The sequence below is a fragment of the Mixophyes fleayi genome, chromosome 10 (genome assembly GCF_038048845.1).
Source record: "Mixophyes fleayi isolate aMixFle1 chromosome 10, aMixFle1.hap1, whole genome shotgun sequence".
In the NCBI taxonomy this organism is placed as follows: domain Eukaryota; kingdom Metazoa; phylum Chordata; class Amphibia; order Anura; family Limnodynastidae; genus Mixophyes; species Mixophyes fleayi.
Genome location: NC_134411.1, coordinates 105267722 through 105295650, shown reverse-complemented (window position 1 = coordinate 105295650; position 27929 = coordinate 105267722). Strand labels below are relative to the sequence as shown.

General features: G+C 45.1%; 1 protein-coding gene across 3 annotated transcripts; it reads right to left on the bottom strand.

Moving 5' to 3' along the window:
* Positions 1 to 20: 20 nt before the first annotated feature.
* On the bottom strand, positions 21 to 27929 carry LOC142104668 (engulfment and cell motility protein 3-like). 3 transcript variants are annotated; one of them, XM_075189478.1, is made up of 17 exons: positions 27879 to 27929; positions 17825 to 17994; positions 16886 to 16985; positions 15547 to 15698; positions 13795 to 13873; positions 13002 to 13052; positions 12811 to 12933; positions 11487 to 11615; positions 9723 to 9827; positions 9471 to 9579; positions 8425 to 8561; positions 7412 to 7575; positions 6913 to 7025; positions 6631 to 6735; positions 3903 to 3985; positions 2909 to 2986; positions 21 to 1247 (listed from the first exon to the last, which is right to left on the bottom strand). In XM_075189478.1, exons 1-17 carry the CDS (start codon positions 27921 to 27923, stop codon positions 1035 to 1037), a joined length of 1956 nt encoding a protein of 651 aa, XP_075045579.1. In that variant the 5' UTR covers positions 27924 to 27929; the 3' UTR covers positions 21 to 1034. The 3 variants fall into 3 exon arrangements, with proteins under 3 accessions (XP_075045579.1, XP_075045580.1, XP_075045581.1); XM_075189479.1 differs by lacking the exon at positions 2909 to 2986; XM_075189480.1 differs by lacking the exons at positions 8425 to 8561; positions 9471 to 9579; positions 9723 to 9827; ... (6 more) ...; positions 17825 to 17994; positions 27879 to 27929 and adding an exon at positions 7694 to 7775 and having other exon boundaries at positions 7412 to 7643.

Below are 27929 nucleotides of genomic sequence, written 5' to 3'. Positions count from 1 at the left end.
GATTGAGCCAGAGACTGTGACAGACCATAATTTTCTTTATTTCCACCCCAATTGATAAAGTGATATCCCTCACCCTAAGTAGCCACCTACCTCTTCTGCAACAGACAGACATTGGTTCTCATCTCAGTAACTTACAGGTACAAAGAGCAGCTAACCACTAACAATAAGGGTGAGGGGATGTCTGATGGTGAATATCAACTTAAAAACACAAAGCAGTAAATTTACTATGAATCGTGTTTGGTTGCGGTTTTAAACCACCCCCCATCGCCGGCGGTTTAGTGCTCCCAACCACCCCATTTACTGAGGCTGCAATGTAATATGTGTGGCGGACTGAAGACGGCTAAACCACCATCACACAAAAAGGCAGATTTCTCTGATTGGCTTGTTACATAACGAGGCACTATTGACACATAAATTATGGGGGTAATCATTATTTACTGCTTAAGGCCAAATTAATCTATAATTAATTTATGTGGGCAAAATGAATTTTTCATTATATTAAGTATCACAATATCATTGTATTAGTATATCATGGAGACACTATGCAGTGCCAGATGTGTGCATCATAAATAATTATTGTCCCCATTAGCAATCAAATAGTATTGCTCAGTTAATATAATTATATATTCATATTTCCCCATAAAATAATGAAAAATAAAATTTGTCCCATGAGTTAATTATAAACTAATTTTGCACTTTATTCAATAAATAATGAGTGACCCCCAAATGTATACGTCAATGGTGCTTCCTCCTATGTTCTACGTACTTTGAGCAATCTCGCCTACCACAACCACCTCTTTTGTTTTGGCCGTTTGGATGGCGGTTTTACAAGCCCGGCTGTTTGTATGTTCATCATTGTTAAAATCGGGATGGCGATTTGTAAAGTGGTGGTTTTTAAAAATGACAGTTCTGGCTGTTTTAATGGTGGTTTGGGCTTTAGTAAGTCCAGCTAAACACTGGCAGCTTCATTTAGTAAGTCTAGCCCAAAGTCTCTAGCTTTAACCTTAAAAATCCAGTGATTATCATTTGAGGTATCAGGCCTCAGCAGAGGTGAATTGGTAGCAGTAGTCATAGTTCTGTGGACGTGGTGGAATTGGTGGAGGCTGCTCAGGAATTGGGATGTTCTCCAGATCCAGTAACCTCAACTTGAGTTCAGTATTGAGCAGGAGATCCAAGTCAGTGCGTGTCCGTTCACTGGACATTCCCCGATCCAACAATGCATTCAGCCCATCCAGCCACAGACAGAACTGTGAGAGAGAGAGAGACAAAGAGAACTATCCAATTATATAGGGATCATTATGGAGGCCTATTCCTTGTGCACAGGGTCACTATCCAACAACACACCCTGTTCCTTGTGCACAATGTCACTATCCAACAACACACCCTATTCCTTGTGCACAGTGTCACTATCCAACAACACACCCTGTTCCTTGTGCACAGGGTCACTATCCAACAACACACCCTGTTCCTTGTGCACAGGGTCACTATCCAACAACACACCCTGTTCCTTGTGCACAGGGTCACTATCCAACAACACACCCTGTTCCTTGTACACAGGGTCACTATCCAACAACACACCCTGTTCCTTGTGCACAGGGTCACTATCCAACAACACACCCTGTTCCTTGTGCACAGGGTCACTATCCAACAACACACCCTGTTCCTTGTGCACAGGGTCACTATCCAACAACACACCCTGTTCCTTGTGCACAGGGTCACTTTCCAACAACACACCCTGTTCCTTGTGCACAGGGTCACTATCCAACAACACACCCTGTTCCTTGTGCACAGGGTCACTATCCAACAACACACCCTGTTCCTTGTGCACAGGGTCACTATCCAACAACACACCCTGTTCCTTGTGCACAGGGTCACTATCCAACAACACACCCTGTTCCTTGTGCACAGGGTCACTATCCAACAACACACCCTGTTCCTTGTGCACAGGGTCACTATCCAACAACACACCCGGTTCCTTGTGCACAGGGTCACTATCCAACAACACACCCTGTTCCTTGTGCACAGGGTCACTATCCAACAACACACCCTGTTCCTTGTGCACAGGGTCACTATCCAACAACACACCCTGTTCCTTGTGCACAGGGTCACTATCCAACAACACACCCTGTTCCTTGTGCACAGGGTCACTATCCAACAACACACCCTGTTCCTTGTGCACAGGGTCACTATCCAACAACACACCCTGTTCCTTGTGCACAGGGTCACTAGCCAACAACACACCCTGTTCCTTGTGCACAGGGTCACTAGCCAACAACACACCCTGTTCCTTGTGCACAGGGTCACTAGCCAACAACACACCCTGTTCCTTGTGCACAGGGAACTCGCAGAGTAAGGGAGAAGCTCAAACTCAGCAGATACGCTCCTTGTTGAATCAGGCCCTCTATGTTTTTCTCCTAAAATACTCCTCGGTTTAGCCCAGTGTATGGCTTAAATGAATCACAAGAGTGGAATTTGAGGCTTTAATTACATGTGGAACTTTTGTGTATTGAGAAGATCATGTGGCGCCCAGAACCAAGTTAAAAAAATATCTTTTAGAAGAGCAAAAGCTCCCTCCTTACATTAGAAACAGCAGTGATCCATTTCATTTGGTCGCACATGGATAAATAGGACCATCAAAATCCCTGAAGTGCCAAATGTTCAAACATGTCCCTCTTGCGCCAAAGTGATGGTGGCCATCTTGTCACCTTCTAATGGAATATATTTCAAAGCTCAATTACATCTTATTTCAATGAATACATTACAGAAAGGGGATATCCCCCTGTAATTCATGTGCGATCATCTCCTAAAGAGAATCCAAGTAACAATGTGCACTGCAGCCTTGGGTGATAACAACATGGCAGATAATATTATATGTATTCTCTACAAAATGATATCTGAGCATTCTTACGTCATTAAACGAGGGAGCAATGAAATTCAAGCAACTGTCAACGTCATAGCAGATGGAGAATGCTTGATCCATCAGATCCTACAACACAAGGAGAAGAGGTTCACAAAATGCAGTACCACCACCTATAGTGCCACGTGGGACCTCTCAGTGCTGAACGATACATGCAGTACCACCACCTATAGTGCCACGTGGACCTCTCAGTGCTGAACGATACATGCAGTACCACCACCTATAGTGCCACGTGGACCTCTCAGTGCTGAACGATACATGCAGTACCACCACCTATAGTGCCACGTGGGACCTCTCAGTGCTGAACGATACATGCAGTACCACCACCTATAGTGCCACGTGGGACCTCTCAGTGCTGAATGATACATGCAGTACCACCACCTATAGTGCCACGTGGGACCTCTCAGTGCTGAATGATACATGCAGTACCACCACCTATAGTGCCACGTGGGACCTCTCAGTGCTGAACGATACATGCAGTACCACCACCTATAGTGCCACGTGGACCTCTCAGTGCTGAACGATACATGCAGTACCACCACCTATAGTGCCACGTGGGACCTCTCAGTGCTGAACGATACATGCAGTACCACCACCTATAGTGCCACGTGGGACCTCTCAGTGCTGAACGATACATGCAGTACCACCACCTATAGTGCCACGTGGGACCTCTTAGTGCTGAACGATACATGCAGTACCACCACCTATAGTGCCACGTGGGACCTCTCAGTGCTGAACGATACATGCAGTACCACCACCTATAGTGCCACGTGGGACCTCTCAGTGCTGAACGATACATGCAGTACCACCACCTATAGTGCCACGTGGGACCTCTCAGTGCTGAAAAACCCATAACCTCCCCCACCACCAACTACAGTCCCACTCACTCCTGCCCCTACAGTCACTACAAAACATCACCCCATAATCAGTGTTTTACATTTATTGTAGTGTGGTTATGTGATAAAGGGTCACCCTTGAAACCTACCTTGTTCTGTTTCCCAGCACTTTTCTCTTTCATATGTGGACAATCCTTTCCCGTCAGCACATATTTTATATCAGCAACTGCAACTGACAGAAAATATTTCATTTTACTGGCATCGTGTCTTATCCTTTCTTTACACTAGAAATCTCAATGGACTCCCAACAGACCCGTAACTTTTAATCTCTACAAACATCTGTTCCCACCTCCCGACAGACTCCAAACCTATACTCTTTCCAAATACTTGTTCCCATCTCTGAACACACTCATACCCTGTACTCTCTCCAGATACTTGTTCCCATCTCCGAACACACTCATACCCTGTACTCTTTCCAGATACTTGTTCCCATCTCTGAACACACTCATACCCTGTACTCTTTCCAAATACTTGTTCCCATCTCTGAACACACTCATACCCTGTACTCTTTCCAAATACTTGTTCCCATCTCTGAACACACTCATACCCTGTAATCTTTCCAGATACTTGTTCCCATCTCTGAACACACTCATACCCTGTAATCTTTCTAGATACTTGTTCCCATCTCTGAACACACTCATATCCTGTACTCTTTCCAAATACTTGTTCCCATCTCTGAACACACTCATACCCTGTACTCTCTCCAGATACTTGTTCCCATCTCTGAACACACTCATACCCTGTACTCTTTCCAAATACTTGTTCCCATCTCCGAACACACTCATACCCTGTACTCTTTCCAGATACTTGTTCCCATCTCTGAACACACTCATACCCTGTACTCTTTCCAGATACTTGTTCCCATCTCCGAACACACTCATACCCTGTACTCTTTCCAGATACTTGTTCCCATCTCCGAACACACTCATACCCTGTACTCTCTCCAGATACTTGTTCCCATCTCTGAACACACTCATACCCTGTACTCTTTCCAAATACTTGTTCCCATCTCTGAACACACTCATACCCTGTAATCTTTCCAGATACTTGTTCCCATCTCCAAACACGCTCATACCCTGTACTCTCTCCAGATACTTGTTCCCATCTCTGAACACACTCATACCCTGTACTCTTTCCAAATACTTGTTCCCATCTCCGAACACACTCATACCCTGTACTCTCTCCAGATACTTGTTCCCATCTCCGAACACACTCATACCCTGTACTCTTTCCAGATACTTGTTCCCATCTCCAAACACACTCATACCCTGTACTCTCTCCAGATACTTGTTCCCATCTCCAAACACACTCATACCCTGTACTCTTTCCAAATACTTGTTCCCATCTCTGAACACACTCATACCCTGTACTCTTTCCAAATACTTGTTCCCATCTCTGAACACACTCATACCCTGTAATCTTTCCAGATACTTGTTCCCATCTCCAAACACGCTCATACCCTGTACTCTCTCCAGATACTTGTTCCCATCTCTGAACACACTCATACCCTGTACTCTTTCCAGATACTTGTTCCCATCTCTGAACACGCTCATACCCTGTACTCTCTCCAGATACTTGTTCCCATCTCTGAACACACTCATACCCTGTACTCTTTCCAGATACTTGTTCCCATCTCTGAACACACTCATACCCTGTACTCTCTCAAGAGACTTGTTCCCATCTCTGAACACACTCATACCCTGTACTCTTTCCAGATACTTGTTCCCATCTCCAAACACACTCATACCCTGTACTCTCTCCAGATACTTGTTCCCATCTCCGAACACACTCATACCCTGTACTCTCTCCAGATACTTGTTCCCATCTCCGAACACACTCATACCCTGTACTCTCTCCAGATACTTGTTCCCATCTCTGAACACACTCATACCCTGTACTCTTTCCAGATACTTGTTCCCATCTCCGAACACACTCATACCCTGTACTCTTTCCAGATACTTGTTCCCATCTCCGAACACACTCATACCCTGTACTCTTTCCAGATACTTGTTCCCATCTCCGAACACACTCATACCCTGTACTCTTTCCAGATACTTGTTCCCATCTCCGAACACACTCATACCCTGTACTTTCTCCAGATACTTGTTCCAATCTCTGAACACACTCATACCCTGTACTCTCTCCAGATACTTGTTCCAATCTCTGAACACACTCATACCCTGTACTCTTTCTAGATACTTGTTCCCATCTCCGAACACACTCATACCCTGTACTCTTTCCAGATACTTGTTCCCATCTCTGAACACACTCCTACCCTGTACTCTCTCCAGATACTTGTTCCCATCTCTGAACACACTCATACCCTGTACTCTCTCCAGATACTTGTTCCCATCTCCGAACACACTCATACCCTGTACTCTTTCCAGATACTTGTTCCCATCTCTGAACACACTCATACCCTGTACTCTTTCCAGATACTTGTTCCCATCTCTGAACACACTCATACCCTGTACTCTTTCCAGATACTTGTTCCCATCTCTGAACACACTCATACCCTGTACTCTTTCCAGATACTTGTTCCCATCTCTGAACACACTCATACCCTGTACTCTCTCCAGATACTTGTACCTGTTCCCACCACCAGACAAACCCATAACTTGTAACCTCCCCAGACACCTGTCCCCACCTCCTGACAGACCCAAACCTGTAACCCCTTTCAGACATTTGTTGCCACTGCTGGACAGATCTGTAGCTTTCCCAGACATCTGTTCTCATCTCATTCCCAACATGCACATAACTTGTAAGATCCCCAGATATCCGTTTCCACCTCCCGACAGATCCATAACCTGTACTTACTTTTTAGTGCAAGCATTTCAATTGGGGGCTTATCAGTGTTATCATCTAGGTCCCCGTAGTGCAGCACCTTGTGGTTTGGGGACAGACGACAGAACCACAACTTGTCTGAAAGAATAAGGATGTGGTCTGTAATACTGACCGTGAACAGAAAGGGGTACAGGTAAATATGGTGGTAACTGCATCTATATGTAACTTATCAACATGGCCAAATACTGCCCATTCTCCTCTGCCCGTAGGTAACTAAAGAACACGCAGTCTTCTTAGTATATTGTAAATGTTTACCCTGTCTCCGGCGACTGCTGACCTTCCGAAACTTGGTGCCCTCACACAGGTAGTGGAGCCTCTGTTGTCTGATCAGATTCATTAGCTCTGGCTCCAGTTGCTTTCTTAGTTCCCTAAATAAACAGAAGACAGTGATGGAGGGGCCACCTCATGTACAGTTATTTCTGCTGCTCTGTGATACATATTGTTCTTCATTATGTTTGTCCTGTTGAGCTATGTAGGTCCAGTGGAATCTCTCCTATTGTATGACCTTTAGAGTCATGTCTGACTTGTGCAGATGTACGACACTCACACTTGCATCTTTCATAACGCAAAAATTACATTAGAGTGATTTTTATAAAACGTAACTTACAGATAAAATATCTTGTATGCCACTTTTTTACTCTATTATTGTTAGTAAGAAAATCTGCCATTGACTTTAAAAAAAATGTATTACATCCAGACTCTAATCTGTCCTCAACATATCTGTCTGACTTATAGACTTCTGTATGTTTCTCACATGACAGGTGGAGAAAGGGCTTCATCCTGGATCAATCTTTCTTCCTGGCGTCTGCGCAGAATCTCACTGTAATTCAGGGACGATATTTTTGTTCGGAAAGAGTCCAGGGATGTTGGAGTGTGAGCAAGAGTACGAGAAATCTGCTCTTTTACTATATGCATCACCTGTGCACAGGGAAGAGATCAGTACAGGGAAGATAGCACATCAGGGAGGAGATCAGCGCAGGGAAGAGGTCAGTACAGGGAAGACATCACAGCAGGAAGACATCAGCGCAGGGAGGAGATCAGTACAGGGAGGAGATCAGCACAGGGAAGATATCACAGCAGGAAGACATCAGCGCAGGGAGGAGATCAGCGCATCAGCGCAGGGAGGAGACCAGCGCAGGGAGGAGGCCAACAATAGGAAGAGATCAGAGCAGGGAGTAGACCAGCGTAGGGAGGAGACCAGCGCAGGGAGGAGGCTAACACTAGGAAGAGATCAGCGCAGGGAGGAGACCAGCGCAGGGAGGAGGCCAACAATAGGAAGAGATCAGAGCAGGGAGGAGACCAGCGTAGGGAGGAGACCAGCGCAGGGAGGAGGCTAACACTAGGAAGTGATCAGAGCAGGGAGGAGACCAGCGCAGGGAGGATACTAATGCAGGGAGGAGGCTAACACTAGGAAGAGACCAGTGGAGGGAGGAGACCAGCGTAGGGAGGAGATCAGCGCAGGGAGGAGATCAGCGCAGGGAGGAGGCTAACACTAGGAAGTGATCAGAGCAGGGAGGAGACCAGCGCAGGGAGGATACTAATGCAGGGAGGAGGCTAACACTAGGAAGAGACCAGCGTAGGGAGGAGACCAGCGTAGGGAGGAGGCTAACACTAGGAAGAGATCAGCGCAGGGAGGAGACCAGCGCAGGGAGGAGGCCAACAATAAGCATTTTCGCCATTTTATATCTGAGATCCTTAATTTTGATAGAGCAACTACCCCCGTCCTACTACCACCACCACCTCCAATTGCCTCTAGAATTACCCCACCTTGTCAAAGTCCTCCTGGGTGGCTCTCATCTCCTTCCAGGTCTTATTAAGCACCTGGATGCAGACACAGAATAGTTCCTGCAGGAAGTGGTCTTGTGAATAGAAGAGAGTAAGGAAACCCTGTCCTGTCTCTGAGGCTGAAACATGGAAATGGTGAAGTCAGTCTCCTGCTACGTTCATTTCACATCAATGCTGATTTCATAGAGACATTTTACTGTTAAACTGTTGAAAACCCATAACAATCTATAACAGTAATCACTTTATTTATGAGTGTACACAACCCACCTTTCACAGTTATTACCATCACAGTAATAACCTCATTATATGCAGCAAAAGTTTTATTAAGGTAAAAAGGTAATTTTTTGCACTGTTGTATCAAACAAATTCACAACCTGTTTTGTCCATACCCCGATTATAGAGATAACTGTCATTTTTTATCACCTGCATTTATGAAACAAAATCACTGAGACAGTACTAGTCCGCAGTGGTGATACGTAACTTACCGCTCGTAGCAGTCACGTGCGCAATGTAACTGAAAGCCCAAATTCCCATTTGTTCATTTGAGACAGTTAAAGTGTTAAAAAAAAACAACCACATGAATATTATATAAAATATAACTTAAATTATATACTATATATATTATTTTTTATAATGTGGAGCAATACACACTATGTTTTTTATTTTAATAATTATATATTTCTTGTATGCACTGTAATAAAACATTTTATTTAACAGGTTTATCTCTGCTGATAAGATATTTGACTTGTGATGAAAAAAGAAGCTCTAATAATAGCTCATAAAACCACCTTCCTCTTCCCCTGTTTACAAATAGTGTTAATCACTGATATTTTCATTTTTTTTTACAATAACAATAACTTAATTCATTATTCTACCACTGGAGAATATTCCTTAGGATGTGTTTTTTGTGGACTAACTTATAAAGATATTGGTGCAAACAGACAGGAGATCTACACAGAGACAGAACATTACATATGGATCTACAAGATCTGCAGGATGCACTCAGATTTCTGGATCACCAGCCATACCAGGTTCTCCCACTCGCAGGATTTCACAAAGGATCAAGCTTAGGTGAATGCTGCTCCGGCCAAACGGACAGACATGTTTATCTTCACGGCTGCTGTTTTCAAGGACAAACTGTACAAAAATCAGACTTCTGTTATTACATTGGAGGCCCCTCTGAAAGAGAAAGCCTTAGCACCTGTCTACATATCCTAGACCTGGCAGAGTAAGCCAGCAAGTGCCAGCTGATTGCCGACCGTCCACTCGTTATCACTCACCCGGCTGTAGGCGCTGGGCCATCGAGTTGAGAAATACACCATGTTGTCAAGAGCTAGTAGGCCAGGAGGCGTGAGACACAGATCCTGCCATGGGCTGCCATTGTTCTGAACAAGATTCAAGAGGAAAATATCACTTCAACCAGAGAGTAGATTTTTATGCTGTGCTTCATAATAACACATAATAATTCATCAATGGTAAGATAGACCCACTCAATGTGGATGTAAGAGAACAAATAGTCTGTTTGTTGGAAGACGGACAATTATGATGGTGGCAGAATGTCACTCGCAGACATCTCTACCAATACTACTATACTATTAGTATAACATCAGTACTATCAGCTAGAAGACATCACTCACCAGGTGTTTCCAGAGGTGTAACTACAAATCATGATGTCTGCCCTATTGGCTATTGACCGGGGATGAATCAGAGTACTAATTGCATTAGTGGCACTCGGGCACATTAGTCTGAATTCTATTTACAGTCATTTTATTAATGTCTTCCCCTGTGCTGTTGGGTCCCACAGCAATCGCATGGACAGGCTATGGCTATGGTGATGCCTTTGGGTGAATGGTCATGGTAGGGTAGTTTGGTAAGATTGCATGTTTAAGGCAATGTAAGAGTTACTGAGTGTACCAGCCAGTATCTGTCTGGATATAGAAGAAAAGTGCTTTTGTTATGGCACAATAGTATGTACAATTTAGGAAGCAGTACAGAGAATGTAATGGCTATATGTCTAGAGGTAAACAAATGACCATGAAATTTGCCAACGTGAGAACCTTCAATGAACAGATGAGATAACAGGGACTGCTGACAACATTGAATGTTGGGGAACGGTCTGATAGGATGAGAGGGGCCTGCAGAGCATGGGTATAAGAGGATAGAATGGGTAGAAGTCTATGACAGATCAGAGATCACAGGAAGAGTCTTGAATTGATGACAAGATGCAGAAGGTTGCATGATTCATAAAGTAATGCTATGAACAATGGATTAATGTAAATCTAGCTTAGTGTTGGGTAGACAGGCTTGTAATGGGTTGCAATAGTTAGGAGGGGAGATTGCGGGGGCATGAATTAGCATTTTCAGTTGTAGTTGAAATTGGCAGTATATTGAATATGAAAAGAGAAAGGTAGAGAACACATAAAATACCGTAGACTTGTGGAAGTGATAAGAGCAGTTTTATCAGAGATGCCAAGTGGGGGAATTAACATGGAAAGTGGGAACAATAATGTAGTCTTTGAAGGAGAAGATCATGGAGGAGATAACACAAGGACAGTCAGTGGTGTTAGGTATCAGCATAGATATGGTATTGGAATCCAGAACTACTGATCAATGTGCTTGGGGAGAATATTGAGAAAAGGTGCAGGTCCCAATATGGATCTTTACAACACCCCAAATTAAAGATGAAGCAGAGAACGGTAGAGACTTCAGCTTGGTCTAAAAGACTGATAAGAGAACAAAAACAAAGATAACGAAGCTCCTGACTGCAGAAGAACTCAGAGTTTGATTGTTTATCATCTGTGTGAAAGGCTGCAGAAAAGTCCCAAAAAATGAGTAGAATAGAGTTTTACCAAGTAGAATATAACTGGAGACTAAATAGAGCAGTTCCAGATTGTGAGTGAAGAGATCAAATAAGGTTGAAGGTTACCATAGGTTAATAAAACAATGGGCAGACTAGAGGGGCCAAGCGGTTCTTATCTATGTTTCTATAAGAGAAAGATACAACTTTAATACAAATGGCAGCAGGAATCGGGGTGTTTACTCACAGTGAAACCAAGTTTGCGGAACTCCTTGGCACAAAGAGAGCGACGTCTCTCAGAGGTCATGTGACCTCCTTCGTCCCCCTCATTTGGAAAAGCTGTGAGGCGAAGGTTCTGGAGTTGCTGGCGCTGCTCCTAGAAATGAAGAAATGAACTGGTTTAATATACAATATGAATTAAAAAGGTATAGATCCAATTACTTGGTATATATAGGGGCCAATTCAATTTGGCTGCGTTATTCTAGTAATAACGCAGCCTGCGCACTATTACCGTTAGAATGGTAAATTTAACGCTGATCTTTGCTCGCAGCCTTCGGGCCGCAAGCAAAAATCCTGGTTAAAATGACTGTATTAACGGTAATACTTTTAGCGCCGCGTTATTCCACTCTAAGCTCCTTCAAACAGGCACTAAAAACCCACCTGTTCCTCGAAGCCAACCAACCTTCCACCTACCCCGTTCTCCCCTCCCTCCTCCGACCCCTTTTCTCTCCCTTATTCGTCAACTGGCCCCTTTGTACCTGAGTCTTGTTCATCCTCCCTTAGGATGTAAGCTCATGTGAGCAGGGCCCCCTCCCCTCCTGTGTCCTACCTGCTCTTCTTTACTGCTCCGTCTTTACTGCATTAGACTTCTTGGAGCTTCTGAAGTGTTGGTATTTTTGTTTACTGTTCAGTAATGTAATACCCTGTACTGTCTACTGTTTGTGCATTGTACAGCGCTGCGGAACTCTTGTGGCGCCTAACAAATAAAGGATAATAATAATAATGTGGCCGAATTGAATCAGCCCCATAGAATGCCCCTTAGCCTCACACAATAATACTAATCATACAAGTATGAAACTAGTGATAATGAGATTTGTAACCTACACTCTGCTTTCTCTAAACTACAATATTCAGCTCAGGACAAATAGTAACGTGTTCACGTGTATTGGAGATAATATAGTCCTGGCTACAATTCCTGCCTTGTGATGAGTCCCATAAGGTCAGCTGGAAATCCCATCTAGGCTACATATTTAGGCTCTCACCTCTGCTCCTCCTTTATCAAGCAGAATAACTGATTGCAGTATGAAGCACTCTATAGGAGGACTGACTGTGGGTGTTCAGGTCTCCCCCTCCTATCTTAGGTATCGTTAACAAACTTAGTTCATCAATTTTACTCTACGGTTTCATATTTTAATCCCATCGCAATCTGTGGAGCCAAAGTTACACAGGAAATATGTCAGGACTGAGGCGGCTGTATGAGGACTGCAGGGACCAGTTTCTAGTTTTGGAGAAGTGGGAGAGGCATTGGGCACTGTATTCAGAGATGTGGGGGATGCAGGCAGCGTACTTACAACATCATTAGGATCCATGGAGGTCTTCACCTTATCTTCTAGTAGGCCCAGGCTCAGACACTGCAGTGCATACAGGTAATGACTCATCTCATCCCCAAGTACTGACCAACCGTGAATAATGTGCTGTAACAATCAAACCACAGATCAGCAAATATCAGATCTATTACAGGGTGCATCTTTATATGTCTCACCTTATGGATAAACTGTCTCATATTCTTCTTCCACAGATATTCCAGCATCTCCTAACAAAAGAAACATAGTCAGTCCCTCTAACTTGACTTCATTCTCAACCCTATACTAACCAGTCACAGAGGATACGTGGATGTCATAATGGTCTCACAACTTACATGAACATGTTATAAAGGGACATGACCCTATACTAACCAGTCACAGAGGATACGTGGATGTCATAAGGGACTCACAACTTACATGAACATGTTATAAAGGGACATGACCCTATACTAACCAGTCACAGAGGATACGTGGATGTCATAAGGGTCTCACAACTTACATGAACATGTTATAAAGGGACATGACCCTATACTAACCAGTCACAGAGGATACGTGGATGTCATAAGGGTCTCACAACTTACATGAACATGCTATAAAGGGACATGACCCTATACTAACCGGTCACAGAGGATACGTGGATGTCATAAGGGTCTCACAACTTACATGAACATGTTATAAAGGGACATGACCCTATACTAACCAGTCACAGAGGATACGTGGATGTCATAAGGGTCTCACAACTTACATGAACATGCTATAAAGGGACATGACCCTATACTAACCAGTCACAGAGGATACGTGGATGTCATAAGGGTCTCACAACTTCCATGAACATGCTATAAAGGGACATGACCCTATACTAACCAGTCACAGAGGATACGTGGATGTCATAAGGGTCTCACAACTTACATGAACATGCTATAAAGGGACATGACCCTATATTGGGAGTGCCCACCCACCTAGCCCTCTTACCGCTCGTTCTCTACCTCCCACTTTCTGCAGCAAGGCCACAAGAAGAGCCATCACTTTAATCTGCATCGCCTGATTTTGCCTGCAAGAAAATGTGAAGCAGTTACTTGAACTCTCCATATCTTAAAGGCGTACTAACCTCAATATTCTTTATTTCATAAATGTACTTAGTACAGGGAATAAAGTGATTTTTCCGCCGTTAAATCCCTTTCTCAAAGGTTGTTGGGGGACACATATGATAGTTTATGTTTCACGCCTAAGAGTATATAAGGAGACGCTGAGTATTACTAGTCAAGCGTTCAACTAAACCTGCCTACCGTGACCATCTGGGACAATCGGGTGCAAAGAAGAATGCCCACACTCCTCACCTGGCCTTTTGTTGGATCCAGGGAAGACCTGTTGGCAAACTAAAAAAAAGGCCACAGTATGTTGTGGAGAGACAACTCTGGACCTGTAGCGGTAAAGGTGAAGCATGTAATTTAGTTGCAACACCAATAGACCAATTTCAGGGACACCCAGATCTACAAACACTTGGATGCACGTACCACTTGCCTGGTGTTAATAGCTCAAGAAGCTTCAACATCCTTGTTGTCCACCCTTGGAATCTAGGTCCCTAAAATACTTGGAACAAAATGCTCTGATCCACAGCAGCATGTTGTAACTAGAGATTGATCAGTAAGACAGATCCTCAGACTGCGTACCCCAGTGCCCTAGTGATGTAGGAGAACCACCCACTTTTCCAAAAGACTGAAATCGGTAGTGATTATCTGCCACATTGGAACTGAGAATGTCTCTCCAGGCATGAACTGAAATCCATCCACCATCTGCAGGAGGTAACCATATTGTAAGAGATGAATAGGATTCTCAAGATGCCTAGGAGACCTATTTCACATATTCAGAAGTGCATTTTGAGTATGACCCCACTTTCAAGACCACACTCACCATCACCCTAATGTAGCATCGAATGGTAGTGAGCTGGCTTTGAAACGGAGATATGATATCCCCAATAGATGACAGTAAGAACCCAGGGTTCAGACACGGATCACAACAAGGAGTCGCAGAAGAGAGGAGGTGAGCACCAACCATTTCTGAAACCCCAGGTTATAGTCTGTATTAAGGATTTACTGTTATCACAAACTTTAGTGTTCTCCTGTTTGGAAGAGGAAGGGTTCACCATGGACTCCCCTGAAGTCTAAGCAGAGAAGGTGGATGCATGTGCTTCACCATCACTCAAAAGGTCAAAACAAATCCAGGAAAATTAAATGAGGGACCTAGTCCAGGGAGGATCCAGGATGGAAATGTGTTATTCCCACCAGGATAGGTATGCAGGAAATGTATCAGACTGCACCAGGGACAAGGCTTGTCTCAGACAGCACAGTGACACAGGTAATGCAGAACATAACTACGGACTACCAAGGCTGAGGATCTAGGATTCCTGAGAATCAGACATTCCCGCTAGGCTAGCTAGAGAGCAACGGCCGTAAGGAAAAATACTTCCCTGAAAATGGGGAATCCTGGAAGAGCTTGAGTTTATCCCTATCAACCGGCACCACTGGGAAGGCTACACAAATGAGTAATCACTGCAAATGGCTGCTGTAACAGGCTGAGTAAACATGGGGGCTGGAAGCACTATGGCGGCAGACTGTAGGAGCTGCTCATGTTGTTTGTTGATTTGTGCAATGAAGGAGACCTGCACATTTTTCTCCCATGCTGAACAGGCCGCGATTACTACGAAGGAAGAAAAGCAGAACTTACAGTTGTAGGAGGGAGAGGAGACGATCAAGAGTCACTTCCTGTCTGACCATCTCTCCCAGCTTGGTGTTACTCTGAACAATGCTCTCCAAGATAACCAGAGCAAGCTGTGTAATGTCCACTGACATCAAATTCATGTTCACAAATGTCACAACCTGGAAACAAGACACAATAAGTGTGATAACGCAGAACTAAGACCTGTGTCTGTGACAGTCTGAGACTGTGATGAGTCTCAATGGGCACTGAGAGACCTCCTAAGAACCTCCACTTCATTCCAAGTTTCTCTTCTCCTAACCCTACCGAACTGCTTGCCAACAATGTCACTGACAACTACCTTATCACCATGTACCTTATCCTTTATCGCTATTCAGAATTTTACCCTAACTACTTCCCTCACCCCAAAAACTGAAGCTGTTCCCTGCTACGTAACCACTGCCGACCCATGGGTGGCACACTCTCTCCTACATACACACTTATACCACCTAGTCCTTCCGGCACTCATTGCTTATCTACCTGCCCTTCTTCCCTCAGCACTCATGACTTTGCCACTCCCTTTAATGCAAAAATTGACACCAGCTTTCATGAAATCTTTTCCCCCTTTTGCCACTGTTCATTATTTCCGTATTATCCTTCACTTAGCTCTGCTCTTCTTTCCACTGGCATCTTCTCGTCTGCCTTCAAACATGCTCTCATCACTCCTTTTCTTATAAAACCATTGCTTGAACCTACCTCTCACTACAACTACTGCCCCATTTCACTGCTTCCAAACTTCTTAAACATCTAGTCTATAATGGCCTGACCAACGTTCCATTGTCTCTTCAAACCTCTGCAGTCTGCCCTACCAGCCTCGTCCACTTGTGTCCCATCTGCTCCTTCAGTCCCTGCTCTCCCCCTTCCTCTAGGCTGTAAGCTCACAGGACCAGGGCCCTCTCTAGCCTGTCTCATGTCTGCCCCGTCTATGTCTACCTCTAATCACCCTGTTCTGTTTCTATGTCTAAATGTCCTGATTTTACATGTATGTATCACTCCATAAGCCAGAATTGTCCCAGACATATTTCAAGTACATCTGAGAGTCAGCGTCAGAAATCAGGGCTCAGTTTAATATATATATATATATATATATATATATATATATATATATATATATATATGGCGCTAAATAAATAAATGGTGATGATGATACATTTCCTTTCAATTACCTACAATTAAATATATGGATATATATGGATCGTTACTGAACTGGAGACTAAGTAACTAGCTTACTTTTTTAAGCATTGTTAAGTCATGTGATCTGGCATTAGCCCAATTGCCGCTACCTTGCCACACAGGCTGCGGCTCGTACCTTGTGTATGAAGATGGTGCTGAAGGTCTCCCAGGACACAAATCCATGTTCCATCAGCTCAGAGATGGCCCTCAGTGTGTGACACATCACCTCAGCCAGCCTGCCAACACATAACCAAGATTAATGGGGGGTAGTCTAGAAAAGAGGAAAAGTCACTTGTAAGATACTTTAGTTGTAAGTCATATGCTTTAAACATTGACACCATGTCAAGGTCATTTTACATCATTATGCGTTCACAGTTGAAAGTTTTACTCCAGCGTCCTGTCTGGCAACATTATTATTGTTGTACAAAGAATATGTAATCATTCACATCAGCTTCTGTTCCACTGGAGCTTACAGTCTAAATTCCCTACATAACACACACTAGGGTCCATTTTGTCAAAAGTCATTTAACCTACCAGTATGTTTTTGGATGGTGCAACCGGATCACTTGGAGGAAACCAACACAAACAGAAGGGGAACATACAAACCCCCCACTGATCAATGTTATCTGACAGCGACCCTCAGCTACATCCTCATAGGTCCACCTAGAGCTTGCACATGTATATCTACACACTGCTCTTGCTGTGAAATGTCCATTATAATTAAGTATATTTTTATTTCCTTGTTAATGCAGTGTACACAGCCAGCAGGTCATGATGATGTCAAGCTTCAGAATATATCTACAAATACCAATAAGTGACCACATGTAATCACTAATGGGACACCTCCTGGTAATGTATCATACTGTCCACATCTGGTGTTATGCTATATGTGTTCTGCAATTCTAGCCTCTCCTCTAAGCAACAGAAGACATATTTCCTTTTAAATGACGAAGATGCTGAATCTGCCTCCTCTCAATTACATATAATATTTATAGTAGTTTAAAAGTATTTGTGAAATATAATGATAGCACTTGATGTACTGAATCAGGTGCATGTTATGTTTGCTCAGACTCACTCCTTTTCCTCTTCCACTATCCTGGAAAGGATGCAGAGTCCGTCACGGCTGATAAATTCCTGAGCAAATGTGACGTCGCAGGAAAGAGCGGCCAGTTTCTTCAGAGACTCTGATCTCACATCCAGGTTATGACTCTGTACTCCGTGACATAGACTGCTGGCCTCCTTGTCCTGTATACCAGAGAACACATTCCATGGAAATCAAACTCATTGCTTCATTCAAATGAATAGAACAATGCATTTCATGGGGGCACTAGGGGCTATGTGCAAAGAACAATGCAATATGTGTCAATTGTTGGGGTCTATGCATTATATATATATATATATATATATACACATCTCAAATACAATATTGGCATCCCCTAGAGATCTAACCCCAGATTAAGTCACATGTCTGTAACCACGCACAGATCATTGTTCCCTTGCTGATCACACACACAGGCAGGGTCCTGCACCCACTCTGCCTTCTCAGCTACTACGCTGGTAGTTTTGCCACTGGCCTGGGTTGATTAAATAACTAGTGTTATCAGCTATCAAATTCTACCCAGGTTATTGCGGTTTGCAGATTAGGACAACAGGAAGCAGACTATTATCTCACAGTATGGCAGGCAGGTATGTGCTGGTTCTCCTGCTGTTCAGTGGTCACCACTCATTAAGCTCCCTGCTGAACGCGGACACCCAGAGGAGAGCAGGTGACAGTTACCAGCGGAGGGTCTGCTATCCTAGTAGTGCATCAGCAGGGCCGCCAAGAGAACTTTCAGGCCCCGGTACAGCAGCTTCTTGGGGCCCTGTCCGTATCAGGTTGGTGACACACAGGCCCCTGCCCTGGTACTTTGTACCTGCTCCCTCCATCTCAATGTGTATCAGGGTTAAACCAAAAAAGTAGATATTTTACAAATAATAAATGTTTAATGTGGACTAAGTAACAGATCTGAATTTCAATTTTATCCCAATGTAGACCTACATATATCTATGATCTAATTTACATTAAATCCATAAGAAAAGGGGCGTGTCTTAGCAGTCATACTGAGTGGACGGACATTTGTGTGGCTCCTCACCCAAAATGACAATATCCTCAAACATTGCGGCATTCTGCCTGTACGCAGCAGTATATATCAAATACAGATCACACGGTGGTCCCTATATCGTTTCAACGGTCGCCCCGGACCTCCATCTCTGACACTGGGCCCTACCACGAGACTGCCCTGAAGCCTTGGCTGGACTCCCGTCGGTCATCCCAGAGGGACGCACACCTGACTATGGCACACTGAGACCCCCGGCGGGACACAGCTGACTCCCCTCACTCCAACTGCATACAGCTGCGGGCGGCTGGTCCGCGTGATCACGTGTGGTAGCTGGTGGGTTACCTACCCATGCGCTTTCTGTCCCAGGTTGTCCTCAGTCTCCTAGCCACTGACCCTGCTTGGGCTGTATAAAAACCCTAACAGCAGCCCCCTCCACACCAGCAGAACCGGAAGTCACTTCCGGGGGTCCGGCTCTCTGCTCTGTCCTGTGTGCCTTATCGCGTTTCCTGCATATTACAGCGCTCATCAGACATATACGTATCCTCTGGATAAAGTGTTTACATGGCTGTGTGATTGGATGACTGGTTCCCTTTTTACACCTAAGGACATCGTATTACAGGTCACTAGACCTCACAGCTATAGGTCTATACCCTTCAGCCAGCCATATGTATGTCCAGACCTTTTTGGGATCCTTAACCATCTGCTGGTCTGTCTAGTTAACATTATTCTTCTATGCTGACTCCTCTGCCAAGACATATCTGTGAGCGCTTGCTGCCCTCTAGCCTATTAACCTATCATCTGCAAAATTCTAACGTAGACTTTGGATAACAAACCTGTAAGAGGCTCTTAATTATTCTACTCTACATACTACAATTTTTGGCCTGTCTCACGCAGTCGCTTATTGTGGCCAAGACCTGAGTCTACTATGGCCAGACTGGGACACGGAGTCCCTACTTCAGTATGTCTAATAACTATTATTATTATCGTTTATTTATAAGGCGCCACAAAATGTCCGCAGCGATGTACACAATACAAGACGGTAGACCATACAGGGTAAAACAGAACAGAACAATAAACGTGTATTACCAAGACTCCCAGGGCTCCAGGCATAGCAATTATAGGGAGGCTGGAGCAGAAGAATAAGTATGGAGACAGGAGGGAAGAGGGCCTTGCTCGTAAGAGCTTACATCCTAAGGGAGGGCAAACACACAGCAGACACAAAGAGATCAAGTGCTGGAGGAGCGAGAAGGGACAGGGAAGAAAGAGGTGAAGAGAACGAGTATGGTGAGAGGGTTAGGAGGATGGCTGGTAGACTTTAAGGAAGAGGTGAGTGCCAGTTTGAAGGAGCACAGATTAGGGGACAGCCAGATGGAATGTGGGAGGTTGTTCCAGTAGAGGGGGGCAGCTCAGGAAAAATCTTTGATTCGGGAATGTGAAGAAGTAATCGCGGTAACTGATTACAAACTAACATTTCTACCATCACCCCACTTATCTACTTAACATCATTTTTTGTACCCCGGCAACCAGACACAGCTTTCTGCCACACTTGTATGTTTACTAGTCCAGCCTGATTTCCTTCATGTAGTCCTCAACATGGGTCCGTAAAAATCTAAAACCACCAAACTTATTCCTACTTATCACTATGTTACTGTACATTGTAATATTCTCTCTCCCCGTTTGGTCCCTTTACTCACCTCAGGTGTCTGCATGATGTCCGTCACTTCTAGGGTCTCAGTAAGTCTCTGTGCACCTATGTGCCTTCATTTCCTTCCATTTGTCCAGGTTGCCTTTTCAGTTTCACTTGCTGTTTAGACATGGGCAGAGGTTGCTTTTGCCATAGGCTCCATGCCCCCACATGCTACTCATTTTTCCACCTCCATCCCAATGCGGCAAATGCGCTAACCCAATTTCTGTTCAAGACGGCCTCCTATTCTTAAGGATCATCAGTACCCTATATGTTACTCAGCCAACAGCCCACACAAACGTAATGATGTCGCTATCTTGTTTAGTTCTAATATCTCATTCACACTACATCAGAAACTAGAAGATAAACGGTATTTGACTGGTCAGTTGGAAGACAAAGCGGTTACGTTGTGTTCCCTCTACGCCCCTAATTCTAAACAAATACCCTTCCTGAAAGCCGTATTTAGAGAACTACAGAAAATTCAACTGGGCAGTCTGATACTAATGAGCGACTTTAATCTGGTTTTAGACCCCCGATTGGACAAAACTTACTCTCCTGGTACTACTGTACCTCCAAGACTCTGGTGGTCTCTCCATTTCGTTCTGTACATTGTTAGCGGATTATATAATTTATATGACGCCTGGCATGCATTGGCCACTGGAGAGAAAGAATTCACTTATCGTTCACACATACATAATACTTACTCCAGAATTGACCTCATGCAAAATTAATCACCAACAGGATCAGCCCCCTCCTCCCCTCCCTGATTAATCCTGACCAGTTGGAGTCCGTGCTGGGACGCCAGGCATCAGACAATACGAGAAGAGTTCTCAATATTTCCCTTGCCCAAGCCTGTCGCTTCCAACTATGCAACATCGCCCGCATCCGTCCCTTTCTCTCTCATGAGGCCACCAAAACCATCATCACCGCACTCATCATCTCCCGCCTCGATTATTGTAACCTCCTCCTCACCGGCCTCCCCCACTCCCGTCTCTCCCCCCTCCGCTCTATACTCAATGCGGCCGCAAGACTCATCTACCTCTCGTGCTGCTTCTCCTCTGCCTCCCCTTCCCCTACAGAATCCTTTTCAAACTCCTCACCACCACTTCCAAGGCCCTCTCTAACTCTACTGCCCCTTATATCTCTAACCTCCTCTCCATTCACACTCCCGCTCGCTCCCTCCGCTCGGCCAATCTTGCACTGGCAAGTCTATCCTGCAGGCAATTATGGCACTTTATCGCGGCCCCTCTGCTAAAGTTTTTAGCAAAGAGTCTCTATTCGAAACGTTTTCCATTACCAATGGGACAAGACAGGGGTACCCACTGTCGCCCCTTATTTATGCGTTAGCAATCAAGCCCCTGGCGGAACACCTGTGAGGATCTGAGTCCTGCAAGGGCTTTGACCTTGGGGGCTCCAGCCACAGTGTGTGCCTATTTGCAGATGATGTTATTTATCTCTGACCCAGAGAGGAGTCAAACAAACAAGTAAAGAATCTGTGCGGCGAATCTTTGATGTCCTCTTGACATAAATTCTTAGAGCCCTGACCACATCTAGAGACTCCATGGAACCTGTCCCTGAAGACTGTTGGGCCACTCTTAAAAACCAGAACCACTATTTCTTGGTTCACATGAAAGCTGGACACCACCTTTGGTAGGAAAGCGAGAACTGTTCTGAGAACCGCCCTATCATCGTGAACGATAAGATATGGTTCACGACATGAGAGAGGACCCAATTCTAAAACTCTACGAGCCGATGCAATAGCTAGTAGAAATACAACTTTCATAGTCAAGAATCTTAATTCTGCAATGCGTAATGGTTCAAACAGAGGCCCTTGAAGCATGTTTAGCATCCTGTCAGGCTGGCGTCTGTGGTTACTAAGATCCAGGACTGTGGGGCAAAGGACCTCCCCACTGTCAGATTGTCCTGGACTGTCCACCATCTGAGGGAAGCCTTAGCCTCTGGTGACAACTGCAACAGCTGTCTCTCCAACTTCAGATGGGATCCTGACCACTTTTTAAAAGGTCCCACTGGAAGCAGTGTGAGTGCAGCCGAGCATAAGAAATAGACTCAAAAGTCGATACTATCTTTCCTAACAGACGTATGCACAAGTGGACCGAGACGTCAGGTTCCTCAGTGATTGAGATTTGTCCTCCAGAAGGAAAACCTTTTGTCTGTTGGTGTCCATGATTAGTCCCAGAAAGGTAATTTTCTGACACAGAATCAATTGTGACTTTTCTTGATTTATGAGCATCTCCAGGGTCCTGATAGTGAGGACCAGGTGCGAATCAGCTGGAGAGCTGAGGAGGCTTTTATGAGCTGAGGAGGCTTTTATTAGCAGATCGTCCAGATAGGGCACTACCTGCACTCCTCTAGAATGAAGACAGGCTGCCATTACTTTTGTAAACAAACTTGGTCTGTCGAAAGGCCAAATGAGAGAGCTCTGAATTGGTAATGAGATGGTCCCACTGTTAATCTGAAAAGAGCCTGATGAGCCTTCCAGATAGGAATGTGAAAGTAGGCATCTTTGATGTCTATAGAATTGATCTGGTTCCAGTCCATTGATGACTGACCTGAGAGATTCCAATCGAAACCTGACCACCCGTAGGTGCCGGTTTAACTGCTTTAGGTTTGGCACAGGCCGGAACGAGCTGTCCAGCTTTGGGACCAAAAAGAGTTTGGAGTAGAACCCCTGTCTCTTTTGGTGTTCCGGAACCTGGCAGAGGACTCCTGCGGAAACAAGAGGGGCAACACATATAAGCATCGCCTCTTTCTTTCGAAGGTCACGGGGTAAGCTGGTTTGCGAAGAACTGACGAGGAGCTGGGCCTGATAGATCTATCATGTATCATCTCGTCATGTGTCCACAAATCCAACGGTCTACTGAGGACGCTGCCCACTGAGATAGGGAGTGTGGTGTGTTGTGCTAACCCTTGGAAACTACTCCCAACGGTTGAGGTCGTCCTCCTGTAATAGATATAAAGCCAGATACCTAGGTGGAACAGTGAATTTCCGACCTAGTAGTTTCCAGGATGTTTCCGCTATTTCCTTCAGTTCTACTGATGGAGGAAAGCGGATCGCACATTTCCTAGGTTTTTTTGAAGAGACTTTGTTCTGATGTTCTAGTCTCTTCTAGATCCAGAATACCTAATGTCTGACGATCAGCTACCACCAGGTCGTCAATCCCTTGATATCTGGAAGACTCTTCTGGGTCTATGACCTTTGTAGAATCAGAGTCTTCTATCAGTTCACCTTCCTCTTCTGTCGATCCCTCCGAATCAGAGAGGGTCAGAAGGGGGTTAGTGGATTGGTGTCGCTTATTTTTGTGCAAGGGTCTTGAACCAATTTAACCTATCCAGTCCTCTAACTAGGGAAGCCGATCAAGCCAGTTCTCCTGTAGGAGGGTCTTGTGAGGTGAGGACAGATTCCTGGTGGCTGTTCTTTTCCTTTTCTGTGGAGGGTATATTCCAATATGGCGGACCCCGGCGTTCCGATTACTGGCGCTCTTTGAGGTTTCTTGCAGCGCCAGTATATCGGTCTTAAATCAGCGTGGCAGCGGCTATCAGCCGCTTGTCAGCACTGAGTAGTTTTAAAAGAATAAAATAAAATAAAATAAAAGTTCCGGCTCTCACTGTCTGTACAGCTAACAGAGCACTGCTGCAAAATTAAGTTAAAAATTATTAGGAAAAAAGGAATAATTCTTCCTGTAATCTGACGTAGGCCCATCTCCCTTGGGCACTTAACTCAGACTGAAGAGGCTACAGGGGGTTGCAGAGGGGAGGGGTTTGTCAGCAATGATTCATTGACAAAGTTAACCTGTTAAGTGCCAACTCCACCACTACTCTCACAACCCATGGTAGCAGTGTCCTCCAGATGGGATGTAAGAGAAATTCACTTTAGTTTCCATATGGAGACATTAGACACTCCCCATTCTATGGCACCATCCGGATGTCATGGCAGGAATTCACCACCGACGGTGACGCCCCCAGAAATTACTACTATTACTTAGTCGCCCCCCTACTCCTGACCAGGTTGATTCACCTCTAGCCCCTAGTTGAATCCTCAGTACTGTGTTCATTTCTGCCCCCATTGGGCTATTGTTGATATGTATCTATGTCTATATCTTGTGACTAGATAATTACTGTTATGTCTGCTCCCCACTATGTCCCCCTCCCCCTTCCCTCTCCCACCTTTCTGTAGCCCCCTCCCCCTTCCCTCTCCCGCCTTTCTGTAGCCCCCTCCCCCTTCCCTCTCCCACCTTTATGTAGCCCCCCCCCTTCCCTCTCCCGCCTTTCTGTAGCCCCCCCCTTCCCTCTCCCACCTTTATGTAGCCCCCTCCCCCCTTCCCTCTCCCACCTTTCTGTAGCCCCTCCCCTTTCCTCTCCCGCCTTTCTGTAGCCCCTCCCCTTCCCTCTCCCACCTTTCTGTAGCCCCCTTCCCTCTCCCGCCTTTCTGTAGCCCCCTCCCCCTTCCCTCTCCCACCTTTCTGTAGCCCCCTCCCTCTTCCCTCTCCCACCTTTCTGTAGCCCCCTCCCCCTTCCCTCTCCCACCTTTCTGTAGCCCCCTCCCCCTTCCCTCTCCCGCCTTTCTGTAGCCCCCCTCCCCCTTCCCTCTCCCACCTTTATGTAGCCCCCTCCCCCTTCCCTCTCCCACCTTTCTGTAGCCCCCTCCCCCTTCCCTCTCCCGCCTTTCTGTAGCCCCCTCCCCCTTCCCTCTCCCGCCTTTCTGTAGCCCCCTCCCCCTTCCCTCTCCCGCCTTTCTGTAGCCCCCTCCCCCTTCCCTCTCCCGCCTTTCTGTAGCCCCCTCCCCCTTCCCTCTCCCGCCTTTCTGTAGCCCTCCCCCTTCCCTCTCCCGCCTTTCTGTAGCCCTCCCCCTTCCCTCTCCCGCCTTTCTGTAGCCCCTCCCCTTCCCTCTCCCACCTTTCTGTAGCCCCCTCCCCCTTCCCGCCTTTCTGTAGCCCCCTCCCCCTTCCCTCTCCCACCTTTCTGTAGCCCCCTCCCCCTTCCCACCTTTATGTAGCCCCCTCCCCCTTCCCTCTCCCACCTTTCTGTAGCCCCCCCTTTCCTCTCCCACCTTTCTGTAGCCCCCCCTTCCCTCTCCCACCTTTCTGTAGCCCCTCCCCTTCCCTCTCCCACTTCTGTAGCCCCCTCTCTTACCTTTTTGTAGCCCCCCCTTCCCTCTCCCACCTTTATGTAGCCCCTCCCCCTTACCTTTAAAACTTTAATAAAAATTATTAACAAAAAAAAAACCATAAGAAAAAAATTGTTTGTAAATTAAACAAAATTAAACTTACAACAAAATCTTAACATATTTGTGAATGTCTCGAGACTAAAAATGTTGCTTATACAAAACAACATAAAATATCACTATTGTTGAATAAATACATTTTTAAATTTTATTTTAAAGAATTTTGTTAAATTGAAAATTTTTTACACAAATTTAGAATGCATTTTTTTGTGGACCCCACTCCCTAGAGAATCCAGCCTTGTGCTACATAGTCTGGGGTTGGTCTGTTATCATGGCAGGGGGACCCCCTGCTGCGTGTCCCTCTGCTATAGTGCCACCAACCCTGGCTTCCAGCCTAATGCTGGTTATTGTGAAATTATGCCCCCCCCCCCAGGCTGGCAGCACTGGGGTTAATATCACACGTAAGGGCTACGTCACGCATTTTTTATTTCTTTTAGCACATTTTTACACTGCAGGTCTGTAATGCCGCCTGATGCTGATACCTGCAGCGTCCCTTGTATTAGGGCAGCCCTGCGCCCAAACTCAACAGGGCACAGATCTTGAGATCCGTGCAGTAATGAATTCAGGCACACAGAAAACCTAAATATGGGCATGTAATACTGAGTGCGGGGTGTGCTCAGGATACATACCTAATGAATCACGCCCAATACATTTACTTTGTATAACAATAAAGCTTTCCATGTGGATCGACTGCTGCCCTGCTCTAGAGACAGAGGAGAAGCAGACAGGCCGGAATACACTCTGCTTTTATCAGTGCCTCTGGCTCTTTAGTGTTGTAGAACTACAAAGCACAGCATTTCCTGGCCGAGGGCGAGCCGGGATCCACAATAGCTGGAGAGCTGTAGGTCACACTAGTATAACTCACACACACTGTTCTACTGGCACCTACCTACAAATACATTCCGTCAGTGGGTCCTACATGTTGGCCACACACCCAGGCACTTCAGTACTGTGGGGGGCGCTTGCTCCGGGTGCCATGGATCCACACTATGCCTCTGACCCAGCTTGTCCACTACATTCTACCTGTGATTCCAGCTGCCTCGCTAGTGACTGGCTCTGAGAGTAACCTCCTTGCGGGGGTCCCTGGTGACCATCGGGGGGCGTGTTAGAGTACGCGTCTCCCCGCTCAGTAGTGCCAACTAGTAGAAATTATACATCCATTCTCCCCAGTGACACATTCAGCCGCCACAGTTGTACTTTATGTGGCCGCATCATTGACTGACAGAGCGACTGACAGCTGGATCCTGCCCATTGTGCACAGTACCCAAATTATTCAACAGGACCCTAGTTTTCAGTAAGAGATTCCCATTAGTAAAACAAACTGAGGAAAAAAATAAACGCAAAAAGATAAATAGAAAAAACAGAAAGAGAGAAATAGGAAAAAAAACAGAAATAGAAAAACCAGAGAGAGGAAAAGAGAAAATTAAATTACATTCACTTTTATCTACGTAGGTACATGCGCAATGTTTTATTATATTTATTGTTACTCTTAAAAAATATCCTTTCAATGTAAAAATATTTAACTTATATAGAATGTTTTGGATATTTTTAACAAACTTATTTATATAAAGTTTACCTTTATCTTTAGGTACTTGTTAATTATAATGCTTCTGTTCTTGTAAAATCATTTGATGATGGCACTAACAGAACAGGAAGAGTCACCTTTATTCTTGACAAATAGTCTCCACCAGCACAAGTATCACTGGAGGGAACCCTATTAATATATAGGGGAAAGCGAAAATAATCCCGTTCACTGGCAAAAACTCTTCTCCAGTAAAGGACCTTTCACCGTTTGATAAATCAGCCCCTGTGTTCTGACCTAAGACCACCAGCCAGCCCCTGTGTTCTGACCTAAGACCACCAGCCAGCCCCTGTGTTCTGACCTAAGACCACCAGCCAGCCCCTGTGTTCTGACCTAAGACCACCAGCCAGCCCCTGGTGACAATATGACATTTTGTCTACATGAATAGAGTAAGCAGTGATAATCTTGTCATGAATAAGTGTCCCGCATAGTGGGGTGATAACTAGCGATTAGAAATAAAATAATATACTTATTCAGTCACATCCAACACACTAAATCCTGTAGATGAATCAGTTTTCTCACCGGAGAAGTGGTCAGTTTCAAAATGCTGCCGTTCTTTATGTCCATCCTGTT